Here is a 14,620-nt window from a genome sequence, read left to right on the forward strand (position 1 = left end):
TTGTACACCATCTGAACCCATTGGTCTTCCTTGACCGTAGGTGAGCGAAAACTGCCTCATTTTCTTTTTTTGATAATTAATTGTCACTCATATTTAGCTTATTAGCTACCATAGATCCTTGGATATTTTCCTTCTATATACTCCCATAATTAAGAGTTCTTTACAATCTTTAGCTGCGATCAGACGAGATGAAGCAAGAGTCTTCTTCAAAAGCCAACTTAGACTGTATAAAGCCAAAACATTAATTTTATTACTATTAAAAAGGAGCACAATAACATGCAGAAAATGAGAAATCTGATTCTTGGATTCTGTGATTTTATAAAAAAGACAAGAAAAAAACCCCAAAACTCAAGTTGTAATCCAACATATTAAAACTCCCTGCATAGGCCTTCTTAGTTCTTTCAAAGATATCCTTCACTTTGTTTGAATGTCACGAGCAAAAACCAAAACCCATGAAAAATACTAAACAGAGAACATCTCTACTTTTCCATCTCTCTCTCTCTCTCTCTCTCTCACGCACACACAAACTTCTGATTTACAAATCTAAGAGGGGAGAGAAATGAAAGAAATTAACCGTCAAAGAATCACAAAGATGAGTAAGGTGCGCATGAAACGACATACATACAAGGTTAGGGAGGCACATTAGGTGTAGGGGGATGGGGTGTTGTGGAGAGTGGGGGAGACAGAGCGGCGGAGGGGTTGCTCGAGGTTCATGGGCGGAGGAGGAGGAGGAGGTGGAGAGAGAGAGAGAGAGAGAGAGAGTCTTCCCATAAAAGCCGGAACCGGTTATTGACGGGAAAATAAATCAATGTTTGTAATTAACTTCAAGTAACATCTATGTATATAATTAAAAAAGGATTTTTTATAATTACCATCCCAAAATCTTTCATATTTATTATTATCCCCTCCAAAAAAACTTTGAAACAACTGTTACCCTCCCATGTTGCATACTAATGACCAACTGGCTTCCACCGTTATATTCCCGTAACGGAGGGGGTTAGTCGTGACAATGTGCCATTGTCACGGATTTTTTAGGATCAAAATTCCCTTAGTAATGAAATAAACCCTTCTTCAAAGGGATATCTTCACTTCATCCTCTTCACTTCACCTGCTACAGCAAATCGAAGGAAAAAGAAGAACTTCGCCTCAGCACTCTTTTCAGGCCACGATTTCTTCCACGTATGATAGAGAGGTGCCACCGTTAAAGCTCTCGGAACAGAACAGAAGGAAAAACGCAGTTGCATGCTCTCTGAGCAAGAGAAGAGAGAAACTCAAATGGAGAGCTCGATTCACGGTCTGCCCCTTCTAAAAAGATTCAAACTTCTGCAACAAGAAGAAGATGAGAGCACGCACTCATCATCACGCCTTCCAGCGAAGAAGAGAAAAGATTCATGGGATCCTCCCATTTTACCCTCTAATACTGTTTCTTATTGCTTACCTGCAAAAAAGAGGGTTTGGGCTCTTCAACCTCTCAGCCCCCAAAAGTCCAGTTCGCCTTTTGATCTCAATGTCGAATATACGCCATCTCCCGAGAAGAAACCATCCACAGTTGTCAGAACTTCTCTAGCACTTCCCAGTTCTCGCATTCCCTCTCCATTTTTTTTCTGGGTTTAAAATTCCCTCTCCGTTAGGTGAGATAGATTCTTGTGAGTAATTAGTATATGTTCTACTTCAGGATTCCCACAGTCCGGATTCTAAATGGCAATTGTTGCATTCTCAATAGCACTGTCATCCATTTTCATTTTCACAGCCCAGGTATTCGTTTAGCTCAAAATCTGGAAACAAGAAGATCCTAAAGATCTAGATCCGTTTTAGTGCAATGCGCATATACTCTGATCTCCACGAGATTCCATTTCGAGCTCTACGAATGACCAACTTCAATCGAGCATATCATCCTCATCCAAGCTCCGTTTTAGGTGATTCAACTTGCAAAATGCTTGTGTCTCTGAGCCCTACACACACAGAAGATACACACAATAAAAAAATAAAAAAAATCAGATTTGGTGGCCTCTGAGGTGCGGGTATAACGGAAAACCCATTCCCCTTTGTTATTTGCACTCGAACCATCTCCATGTGTCCCATTGCATCTGTATAGCTTCATTGAAGCTGCTGGAACCATGGGAGAAGCTTTCATTTGTGTTTTTATGGGGTTCATTGCATAGAAAGTGAAGAAAAAGAGAGGGGAAGAAGAAGAAGAAGAAGAAAGAGAGAGAAAAGGACAAGAGAAGAAGGGAGAAGGAAAAAGAGAAGGGAGGAATAAGAAGAAAGAAGAAAATAATAGGGTTTTTTACATTTGCCTGAGCACCGACGGAGACCCTTCAGATCCAATCGTCTTGTGTGATGGTTGCGATCTTATGGTTCACGCTACCTGCCACGGAAAACCCTTCATTCAGGGTATCCCAGAAGGGGGAGTGGTTCTGTGCCAGGTGCAAAATTTCTTCGCCTTCTCAAAAGCTTGTAGCTGATGAGAAAAATGCCAATTACTGTTGCTGTCTTTGTCCCATTAAAAGAGGAGCCATGAAACCCATAATAGATGGGTGATAAAGCACAAAATCACCTCACCAGTCAGAAGCTGCCATGTGATCGAGCTGAGGTCACCCCAAGAACCGAACCGAGTTGAATCGAAAAATGGGCCGATTTGATCTCCGTCAGGTCGCATGGCTGCCGAGGTCGACCTTAATCGAGCCCGCGACACATCATCCAAGTCAACCTTAAAACTCCAACCAAGCATACACAGGACAGCCTAGGCTGAGGTGACTGTCGAGGTCGACCTCCCATGCCGACCTCACTGGCCGACCTCCTAGGCTGAGCCCTCCACCAAAGTCCTCATAACTGCCCGCCGAAAATCGCAGAGCCACGTCAGCACATCCCAAGAATCACGGGATACGGATCGAGCCACAATCCTAACGCGATACGAAGTCACGTTAAGTATGGACTCTTACCTTAACAAGAGTCCGACCCCGAAAATGACTTTCCACTCCGCTCTACGCGAGAGAGCCTTCCAAAAGAAGAACTCCTACCATACTAGGACTCTCCCAACCGCCTCACCTCATCCACACTCTATAGATACCCAGGTATGGAGCACAATTCCAGATCTCACTTTTACTAGCTGTTATGCTGTTGCACTGGAGACCTAACTTGAGCGTCGGAGATTCCTAGGCCGGAGCCACACTGGCTCTCTTACGCTTACTCGATTATTTGTAGGCTCATCCGTGGGTGAACCAGGTGACGGAGGTTTTCACACGCAACAGATTTGGCGCTGTCCGTGGGAACGATGTCAACAAGCCATCGTCGTTTCTATCAACTTCAAGAGCAGGAACAATGGTGCAAACAAGATCAGGACAGCACGGCTCCGCGGGATGAGCCACAACCTGATAGACAAGCGAGACATTTGCCATCCCCTGAAGCATCGCGGTAAGGCACGATCGGAAGACCCCCTCGGGCAGGGGGTGTGCCACCCAGCACGGGCACCGCGGCCAACCCAATTCCCCCGCATGAGGGTGGGAATGGTGGAAGTGTGCAGGACACCATAGCTGCTGATCGAACACAGGTCGAGCCCAACATGCACGGGCTGAGCCTACCACTGCCGCCACAATTACTCAGGAATTTGGATCCCGAAGCCCCGACGAATAACTGGCAAGTTATGGATTTGCAGCTGCAGATGCTCCACACCAACGAGACGTTGCGTGCTTTCATGACCCAGATGGCTCGGGGTGGGCTGATGGGTCAACCACTGGTCGCGGCCCCTCCAACCCCAGGGCACATAGAAGAAGACCCGCGCAGGCAGGGTGGTTGGGGTTGGGCCGAGCGGAGCCGGCCCGCATCATCACACCCGTCTCGTCAGAAGACTCCTCCTCTACGCCCTAGTAGGGGAGCTCGATGGGATGAGCAAGAGCTTCACTGGAGTCCAGGAGCAGAATGAGAAATTGAGTCCGCAACGTCGGCCGCGAGAAGATTGTATTCTCCGATTGGCTCAGAGAGGATGGACCCCCCGGAGAAAATCGAGAGCGGGGGGAATAACTCCGTGGCAGACAAGATGCGAGGAACGGGGAAAGATCTTGCCATAGCCCTCGACGCCGAAGCCCGCCTCTCCGAGAAGAGCAATAGAGAAGCCCCCATGGGTCAACTTCTAAGGGAAAGGAAGAGCCGGAAGGGGTGGGGCTAACCGAGCCGAGCACAATGACCGACCTCAACAGGACGATCGAGCTGGCCGATCCTGAGTTGAAGGATAAATGGCCGACCTCGGCCTTATGAACGGGACAATTTGCACCAGGTGGATGAGCTGAATGGCTGAGCACCTTAAATCGAGCTGGAAAAGCGACTACGAGACTTGGCCGAGCAGGTTGAGGGATTGAAGAAATAGGCGACCCCGGACGCCTATTCACTGGTCAGATGAAACCTTTATCCTCCTGAGATCATGACCGCGCTACTACCCATAGGGTTCAAGCCTCCTCCTTTCGACCGATATGACAGGATGACCGACTCGACAGATCATATCAACTATTTCAACGCGATGATGACCATGTACGGGGGAACCAAGATTGTCTCTTGTCGGGCTTTCCCCTCATCTCTCAAGGGCGCGGCAACCTCATGGTTCTCCTGGTTGCCACCAAACTCCATAACGAGCTTTGCTCAGCCCTGTCGAGCCTTTGTCACGCGCTTCCAGAGTAGTATGAAACACAAGAAGATGACGGTCAACCTCCACAGCGTGAAGCAACGATCTGATGAGTCGATCCGGGTGTTCGTCTCACGTTTCAATAAAGAATCCTTAGACATCAAGGGTTTGGATGAGGCCACGGCCCATACTGCAATGAGCAACGAGGTCGCTGACATGGACCTCATCAAGGACTTGGCCTGAAAGCAGACCAGAAACCTGGTCGAGCTCTTAGAGAGGTGCAATGAGTTTGCAAATATGGCCGAGGTGCTCCAAGCCCGGAAGGGAAACGAAGGCCGAGCTGAGATGAAAAGGCCAACAATCGATGACCGCAAGGAGGAAAAGTGGCCCAGGATGGATCACCGAGCCGAGAGATCAGACCGAGCTCGAAGTCCCGATTACACCCCACTGAATACCTTGCGCAAGAAGATTTTGATGCAAATACAGGACTGCCGGTACATCCACTGACCCCGACCGATGCAAGCTGGGTCATTTCAAAATCCCAACAGCTATTGTCAATTCCACAAGGACACCGGTCACGACACCGAAGATTGGTATCAGCTTAAAAGAGAAATTGAAGAGCTGGTAAAAGCGGGGCACCTGAAGCGATATGTCAAAGGAGGCCAAGAAGAACGTGGGGGTCGACGACTTGAAGATTGCGATCAAAGGAGAGCTGAGCCGAGGCCCGAAAATATGCGGGCCGAGCAGTGACAAGGGAGCTCCTATATACACTATCCTTGGAGGGCCCGAACAATAGTCCACTCGAAAGGCCAAGGTAAATGCGCGATTCGTCGGAGTCACCGAGATGCCAGGCAAAAGGACAAAGTCTGAGGCGACGATCTCCTTCACCGAGGCCAACCTAGAAGGTATAAGTTTACCTCACGATGATGCTTTGGTGGTACAGGTGAAAATTGCAAAGAGACCCGTTCATCGCGTATTAGTCGACACGGGCGCATCCGTGGACCTTATGTCGCTAGACGAGTACTAACAATTTGGCTTCGGTGACGAAGCGCTCAAGCCGGAGGGCACCTCACTACATGGCCTCTCGGGAGCCGTCGCCACCATCAAGGGCTCAATCGACCTACTGGTCACGTTCGAACAAGCTCCATGTCAAGCGACGATCCAAATGAAATTCATGGTAGTGCGGTTGGTGGTGGCCTTCAATGCCATACTCGATCGCCCACCATTGATCGCTTTCCAAGCCATCATCTCGCCGACACACTTGAAGATGAAGTTCCTTACAGAGAACGGCATTGGAGAAATCTGAGGTGATCAAAAGAAAGCTCGGGAGTGTTACGCCACATTCGTCAAGCAAAATAAAGGCAACATCCAAGGAATGGCTATGTGCGTCGAACACCTCCCAGAAGATCAGCGGGATGAGCTCACAGAAAGACGCAGAAGACCTGTAGAAGACCTTACCCTGTTCTCCCTCAGCGATGAAGATCCGACGAAGGCAGTACAACTCGGGTCATTGTTGAGCAAGGAACAAAGGAAACCGTTCGGAAACTTCTTGAAGGCAAATGCCGACATCTTTGCCTGGTCGGCCGCCGACATGCCCGATATACCTCGGCATATAGCCGAGCATCAACTACACATAGATCCCAGCTGAAAGTTGGTTCAACAGAAGAGAAGGAATTATGCCCTTGATCACCAAGCCAACATCAAGGAAGAAGTAGAGAAGCTACGCCGATCAGGATTCATCCGAGAAGAAAAATTCCCGACTTGGCTGGCGAACGTCGTTATGGTTCCCAAGTCGAATGGGAAATGGAGGATGTGCATCCACTACACCGACCTTAACAAAGCCTGCCCAAAGGATGAGTACCCGCTACCTCGGATTAATCTCTTGATTGACGCCACGATAGGGCACGAAACGCTGAGCTTCATGGACGCGTACTCCGGCTACAACCAAATTATGATGCATGAGGAGGATGAGTCGTACACGGCATTCCAAACTGACCAAGAAAATTTCTGTTACAAGGTCATGTCGTTCAGGTTGAAGAACGCCGGAGCAACATATCAATGGCTGGTGAACTATATATTCCACGGGTAGATCGGAAGAAATATGAAAGTCTACGTGGACAACTTGTTAGTGAAGAGCTTGAAGGCTGAGCACCACTTGGCCAACCTGGAAGAAGCCTTCGGCGTGCTAAGGAAGAACCAAATGAAACTGAACCCCGCCAAGTGTGCATTCGACGTGACCTCGGGAAAGTTCCTCGGCTTTATGGTCTCCGTCAGAGGCATCGAGGCCAATCCAACAAAAATCAAGGCCATCCAAGAGATGAGCCCTCCAAGGACGATCCGAGTACAAAGGCTAAATGGGCGAGTGGCGGCGTTGGCACGATTCATGTCGAGGTCGGGCGACAAGTGCCTGCCATTCTTCAGGGCCCTCAAGAACATCCGAAACCCGAAGGATTTCATTTGGTCGGATGAATGTCAACAAGCTTTTGAAGAGCTGAGAAATACTTGGAGAACCCGCCTCTTCTCAGCCGACCCGAGCTAAAAGAAGAGCTTCAAGTTTACTTAGCCGCTACCCCGGTGGCGGTCAGCGAGGTGTTGGTAAGGGAAGAAGGCCGAGCTCAGAAGCCCATATACTACATCAACCATGTTCTTGTTGACGCTGAGATGAGATACTCCAAGTTCGAGATGGTAGCATTCGCTCTTGTCACGGCCACGAGAAAGCTAAGGCCATACTTTCAAGCTCATCCGATCGCGGTGCTGACCGACCAACGTCTCAAGAAAATATTGCACAAGCCCGACGTGTCAGGTCGACTGATCACCTAGGCGGTCGAGCTGAGTGAGTACGATATAAGCTATCGCTCGATGACCATGATAAAAGGACAAACCCTTGCCGACTTCGTCGCCGAGGGCACAGTGCCCGACCTCGGGGTCGAGGAAGAGAAGATAGCAGAAGAGGCCAATACAGAAGCTGAAACCGACCCGACCTGGACCATGAACGTTGACGGCTCGAGCAACCCCGGAGGGAGCGGGATCAGGCTGATCTTAGTCAGCCTCGAGGGCTTTCGTATACAATACGCCCTAAGATTTAAGTTCCCAGCCTCGAACAATGAGGTCGAGTACGAAGCCCTCCTAGCCAGGCTCCGAGTGAGCAAGGTCGTAGGCGTCAAACAATTGAGGGTACGAGGAGACTCGTAACTTGTGGTCAACCAGGTCAACGAAGACTGTGAGGCAAAGGATGAAAGAATGATAGCCTACCTGAACCGAGCACGGGAGATGATTTTCGAGCTCGAGCACTTTGAAATGACCCGAGTATCGAGGAAAGAGAACGTCGTGGCCGACACCCTGTCTAGGTTGGCCGAGGTCGACCTCCCAAATCTGAGCTGATCAGTATACATTGAGATTCTGGAGAAGCCTTCCTTGCAAGAAGAAAGCGTCAAACACATCAAGGAGGACGGGCCGACCTGGATGGATCCCATTGTAAACTACTTGGAGAATGACCAGCTCTCGGAGAGTCAGGAAGAAGCAAGAAAAGTCAAAATCTGAGTTGCTAAGTACACCATGATCGACGGAGTGCTTTATAAGAAAGCCATCTCCGCACCCCTTCTCCGATGCCTCGGGCCGAAGGGCGCTGAGTACGCCCTGGCCGAGGTGCACAAAGGAATATGCGGGAGCCACATGGGTGGCCGAGCCCTAGCATACAAGATATTGCGATAAGGTTTCTACTGGCTGAAAATGCAAGAAGAGGCCATGAAGTACGTGAAGACGTGCGAGAAGTATCAGCTCTTCGCACCAGTGCCGAGCCGACCTGCAACCAAGCTGGCCTCTATGCTTCCAATTCCTTTTGCCATGTGGGGGATGGATATACTTGGAGACTTCACCCCGGCTTTCGAAAATCGAAAATACGTGGTCATCGCAATCGACTACTTCACTAAGTGGGTTGAGGCCGAGCCCCTGGCCACCATCACCGAGAAGAGCATGGAGAAATTCTTCCGAGATAAGGTCATCTATCGGTTCAGACTACCAAAAGTACTCATCACAAATAATGACGCACAATTCAACAACCCGACCTTCCAAGAGTTCTGCAAGCACTTCTATATTGACTTTCGACCAGTCTCAGTAGCTCATCCATAAGCAAATGGATAAGTAGAAGTGTCCAACTGAACACTACTCGCCGGCATCAAAAGAAGGTTGGATGAAGTCAAAGGAAGATGGGTGGAAGAGCTCCCAAGTGTCCTATGGGCATATAGGACGACTATAAGAACACCAACCGGGGAGAGCCCTTTTCGGTTAGCATATGAGACCGAGGCCCTCACCTTGGTCGAGGTCATGGCATTGTCATACCGAGTGCTCAATTTCGATGAGAAGACTTATAAAGATGGGCTGAGAGCCAACCTTGACTTCCTCGACGAAGTTCGAGAAAATGCCCTACTCCGGAACACAACATACCAACAGAGGATGGTAAAGTACTACGACTCAAGGGTGAAGGAGCGACACTTCCGCCAAGGGGACCTCGTCCTCAGAAAGCTCAGGGCGTCCCAGCCAAGACAGCAAGGAAAGTTAGCACCAAATTGGGAAGGCCCGTACATAGTCTCCAAGCAGATTCGCCCAGGGACGTATCGCTTGCAGACTCCGGGGGGCAAGAAGGTACCGAGACCTTGGAACTCAGAAAATTTGATATTTCCTTAAGTATTCTGCTCGGCACGGTCTATGACGAGCATATTTATATTTGGCTTCGGCCCCGACGTTTGATTCAATAAAACAAAGTGTTTCTCCACCACTTGGCGTATTTTGAAGCTCCAAAATTAAGTCGTAAGACTGGTCCTTATAGACCTGGCCGACCTCCAAGATCGACCCTCATAGCTCGGCAACCAAGTCATAAGACCGGTCCTCATAGACCTGGCCGACCTCAAAGACCAACACTCATTGCTCGATAATCAAGTCGTAAGACCAGTCCTCATAGACATGGCCGATCTCCTAGACCGACCCTTATAGGTCGGCAACCAAGTCGTAAGACCGATCCTCATAGACTTGGCCGACCTCAAAGACCGACCCTCATAGGTTGGCAACCAGGTCCTAAGACCGGTCCTCATAGACCTGGCCGACCTCGAAGACCGACCCTCATAGGCAGGTAACAAAATCATAAGACCGGTCCACATAGACTTGGTCGAGCTGAACGAATACCAAAGGTAAAGCAAAATTTTCAAGGCATTGGGCTCGACCATAGCGTTGGCTCGGCAGAGTAGCCACTCAAAGGGTATCTGACCCGAGCTCGGCTACATGGCCGGGTCGGCAGTTCAATCTCAACATTCAAAATAAATTCATAAAGAAAGGAAAGCAAACAACTGCCGAGCTCAAACACTTAGGCAAATTTGGAAAAGAACATTCTATTCATTGAAGGCCGACACCTCGGCAATGTTACAAAAAGTGGGCAGCTCGGCCCTGTACATTAACAAAAAAAAAAAAAAAAAAAGAGAGAAAAAGATAAAAAATTGTTCAAAACCCCGCGCAAGGGGACATATACATCAAAGAGGAAAAAAGGGGGGCCTAGAGCTCGGAGGTATGGAGGGGGTCCTTGGCCGCAAGGTCCTAGGTGGTAACCTCCTTGTCAGGGACATCCTCGGCGGAAGGGGCGACCTCGTCCCAGGGAGTGGTCTCGGCCAAGCCGGCCTGGTCAACCTCCACCCCAGTCTCATCTCCCAACTCCTCGACCACAGTGGTCGCATCTTCATCAAATCGAGAAAGGTTGAGAGTGGGAAGGGCGGCCTTTATCTCCTTTAGGAGGTCGGGTTGGCCCGCGTCATAGCCCTCTCCATACGGCGGCTTCCTTATCTCATGACACACCTTGGCGTATTCCACTGACATGAGGTAGTCGCTAACGACTTTTGCTCCAGCCTGGGCCAGGTCATCGTTGGCCTTCTTCTTGGCTTGGCTGAGCTGAGCTGAGCCCTCATGGTCTCGACCTCCTCCTTCTGCTTCGCCACCGTCTCCTCTAGGCCCTCGACTTTCTCCTCCGCCTTGGCAAGCTTCGCGGCAGTCTCACGACGTGCCACGACGGCCTCGTGAGCCTCTTTATTGGCTTGCTCGACCTAGACCTCGAGAGAATCATTCTCGGTCAGAAGCCACTCAAAACAGAGCATGGTCTCCACCGCCTTAGCGAAGCCCTGCCAAAAAACATCCGACCAAATGTCAGATCGGACTCCACAGGTCGGATCCATTCACAAGAACTGAGCAGAAAGCTTACCATGTTGAAGTCCTGGAACAGGGAAGAGAGGAGCTCGGGATCGGACAACTTCTCGAGCATTTCCTTGTCCTTGGGGAGCCGACTTGTATCAAGCCACTCCTTGGCATGAGCAGCCGACGTCAGAGCCGAGTCCCCGGGGAAGAGCCGCCAGCTCAGCCGAACTGGAACATTACTGGCCGAGGCCCTCCCCAAGACGTATCGGGAGATGTCGGTCGGTGAGGCCACAGGCGGAGGACCACCACCCGTCAGGTTGATCGAGAGTTTCTGGCGTTTGATGTCCCTCGACGGGCTCAACTCGCCCTTTCGACCCTTCCCTCTTTGGGAGGGTCTCAGCGGGACTCTATCCTTCTTGGCCTCGAGGCCGACCACCGTGTCGGCTAGGCTCGGCAGCGTCGCCTTGCCCTTTGGCACCTTGGAAGACTCGCCCCTAGATTTTTTCTCGGCGTTCTTCCTCCTTTTGTTCGCAATGGTCTCGGCCCTAAGCCGAGCTAAATCCATCGGAGGAATGTGGCCGACCACTGCAAGAAAGACAGAATGTTAGAAACATACCAAAAAGAAAAAAGACTAAGTAAATGGGTCAGCTCGGGGGACAAAAATCGGCTCAGCTCAGATACCCTACCCGGAGTCAGGTTCTACCTCTGGAGAAACCCTTCTTCCTGAAGCTGGAGGACATCGAAAGGCTGGTGTTGACGAATCAGATCGAGCGATGTCAGCTCGTTCTTATTCAGAGGCAGAGTTCTATTGACATAGTTCAGATGGATGTCCTTCCACTCCTTTCGGAAAGGGCAATTTGGGATGGAAGCGAAGAAAAATCGAGGCTTCCAGTGTTTGTTAAAGCTCGGCGTCCCGACTAGAAACTTGTGGCCGCTTAGGGCTGCACTCTTCCCAGTTCGGTGGGTGAAATAGTACCACCCCTTCTCCAACGATCTCTTCAGAAAGTAGAGCCGAGAGAAGAGGGCCACGCTAGCAGCTCGGCCCATTTCGCAGAAGAGGACGTGGAAGCCGTACAAGACCAGCCATGAGTTCGGCACCAGCTGACCTGGAGAGAGGAGGAAGTGGTCCAAGATCTGATCCACCAGGCCGAGCACGGGAAGCCTAAAGGCGTATTTGAACGGGATCTCGTACAAGGCCACCTCGTCGGGCCGGATGAAGCAGGCCATCTCCCCAGGACAAGGAGCTCGGAGTTTGATGTCCTCGGAGATAGCATAGGTCGCCCTGAGGCGGTGGAGGTCGGCGTCAGTAATTGTACTTGGGACGGTGCCAACACTCCCCTCTTCAGGCTCAGGAGCGTTAGCAGACGAGCTAACTGAACCAACCCCACCTCGGGAAGAACCTCCCTCGTCTGACTCCTCGTCATCTGTCGTGGACGATCCTGAGCCCTCATCTCGATCTTTAGGGATCGGCTGGGCCTCAAGGCCGGACTCCATGGGTAGGGGAAGCTCGACGACGTCGACTTGATGTGGCTCCGCTATGGTAGGCTCGTCAAAGGTCGAGCCCAACAGGTCTATCGTGGGAGAACGAGCGGGGAGCTCTCGGCTCGGACTCGCGCCCTCTGCCGCCCCACCGAACACCTCGCCCACATGACTACTACCAACTGACATACTGGGCGGAGAAGACTTACTGGTTGAAGAAGAGCTGGAGACGAGCTGAGCACGAACTAGAAAGCGTCGAGCACTGGAGAGCTGAGAAATTCGAGCTAGCCGAGCGGTCAATAACTAGAAGCAGTGAAGAATGAACAGGGAGGAGTCGCCTATTTATAACTCTTGGGCTGAACCGATCCAACGGCCAAGGAGAGTCCAGCGAGAATCAACGATCCAGATCAAGGGACGATTTGAATTCCCGAGCCCGCCATAATGACTCCTGCTGACGTGGCACTGATGCCCCAACTGTCAGACCGTACAATATCAAATCATCGATAAAGGGAGCTCGGTTCGGCCACAAGGAGGTTTCAGACAAACGGACCAAGAAACTTCACTCATCAGTGCCGAGCCGACCCCTGATGAGTGGGGGGCCTGTGATAAAGCACAAAATCACCTCACCAGTCAGAATTTGCCACGTGGCCGAGCCGAGGTCACCCCAAGAATCGAACCAAGCTGAATAAAAAAATTGGCGCCCCGATCTCCGTCAGGTCGCATGGCTGGGCCGAGCCCGTGAAACATCATCCAAGTCAGCCTTAAAACTTCGGCCAAGCATACATAGGACTCCCTAGGCCTTGGTGACTGCCGAGGTCGACCTCCCATGCCGACCTCACTAGCCGAGCCCTCCACCAAAGTCCTCATAACGGCCTGCCAAGAATCGCGAGCCACGTCAGCACATCCCAAGAATCACGGGATAAGGATCGAGCCACAATCCCAACGCGATACGAAGTCACGCCAAGTATGGACTCTTACCTTAACAAGAGTCCGACCCCGAAAATGACTCTCCACTCCGCTCTACATGAGAGAGCCTTCCAAAAGAAGAACTCCTACCATACTAGGACTCTCCCAACCGCCTCACCTCATCCACACTCTATAAATACCCAGGTATGGAGCACAATTCCAGATCTCACTTTTACTAGCTGTTATGCTGTTGCACTGGAGACCTGACTTGAGCGTCGGAGATTCCTAGGCTAGAGCCACACCGGCTCTCTTGCGCTCACTCGATTTTTTGCAGGCTCATTCGTGGGCGAACCGGGCGACGGAGGTTTTCACACGCAACAGGCGGTGGATTCATATCATGTGTGCGCTTCTAGTGCCTGAGGTATTCTTTAAGGACCCAGAAGGAAGGGATGGCATTGATTGTTCACTAGTTCCTCGTAGGAGATGGAAAGGGTTATGCGATCTTTGTCACTCTGCAAGTGGATGTGTTATTGAATGCTCTGAGCCCAAATGCCCATTGGCCTTCCACGTTAGTTGCGGGTTAAAAGAGGATCTATTTATTGAGTACAGAGAAGGGAAGAGCTCAGGTGCAATTGTCGCTGGGTTCTGCAAAAACCACACTGTGCTGTGGAAGAAGGTAAATTTGTTTTCTTCTCTCTGCTTATTGAACTTCTATTTCTCGATTCAAGAAGGATGATTTATGTACTTAATTTTCTGTCTGCAGCAACAAAAGAGTGAAAAGTTCATGATTGTAGCTAGGGAGCAGCAAAGGAAATAAGATCGAAGAGAGAACGTCAGGTGGTGATGGTGTCATCGATCGGGGCGGTTGGGGTTGCAGAGGAGGAAGAAGAAGAAGGAGAAGAAGGGAGGAGAAGAAGAAGGGGGAGAAGAAGGAGGAGGAGAAGGGACGGTGATGGGGTGGGAGTTTTTTACAATTACCATCCCAAAAAGGACATTTTGGTCCTAAAAAATCTATGACAACAAAGACACTGTCACGATTAACCCCCTCCGTTACAGTGTCAACTAGCGGTGGGGGCGATTAGTTATTAGTATGCAACAGGAGGGTACAGCTTGTTTCAAAGTTTTTTTTTGGGGGTAATAGTAAATATGAAAGATTTTGGGGTGGTAAATATAAAAAACCCATTAAAAAATGTGAAATAAAATTAGCAATGAGAATGCTACTTGGTTGTGTGGCTCCTGCACCAATGCAGAGACCAATATGAATGCATGCCCAAGTATCCAATATGGGGGGTGGGGTGGGGTGGGGTGGTCATTTCACCACCCATGTGTCTGGGCGTAGGGGGCGCAACCAAGCAGTCTTCTTTTTCCCATATAGGGAGAAAGAATGCCACCCAAATATGTCACTCAGCAAGCTTGAGACATAGCCGGACGCAAAATGACCTAGGATAT

General features: G+C 50.2%; 2 protein-coding genes across 2 annotated transcripts in view; one reads left to right on the forward strand and one right to left on the reverse strand.

Moving 5' to 3' along the window:
- LOC122650139 (threonine dehydratase 1 biosynthetic, chloroplastic) overlaps positions 1-13,206 on the reverse strand; it is a 37,262-nt gene extending 24,056 nt beyond the window's left edge. Inside the window, exons 1-2 of the mRNA XM_043843455.1 lie at positions 13,201-13,206; positions 5,162-5,163 (exon numbers count right to left, since the gene is read on the reverse strand). The gene's annotated coding sequence lies outside the window, so the exon portion shown is untranslated. The remainder of the gene's footprint in view (positions 1-5,161; positions 5,164-13,200) is intronic.
- On the forward strand, positions 1,699-14,001 carry LOC122650527 (protein Jade-1-like). The gene is given in 5 exon segments (XM_043843932.1): positions 1,699-1,755; positions 2,265-2,405; positions 2,407-2,526; positions 13,524-13,847; positions 13,935-14,001. Coding segments are annotated over 5 exon segments (696 nt in total). The 3' UTR covers positions 13,989-14,001.
- Positions 14,002-14,620: the final 619 nt, after the last annotated feature.

Source organism: Telopea speciosissima, chromosome 2, assembly GCF_018873765.1.
Source record: "Telopea speciosissima isolate NSW1024214 ecotype Mountain lineage chromosome 2, Tspe_v1, whole genome shotgun sequence".
NCBI lineage: Eukaryota > Viridiplantae > Streptophyta > Magnoliopsida > Proteales > Proteaceae > Telopea > Telopea speciosissima.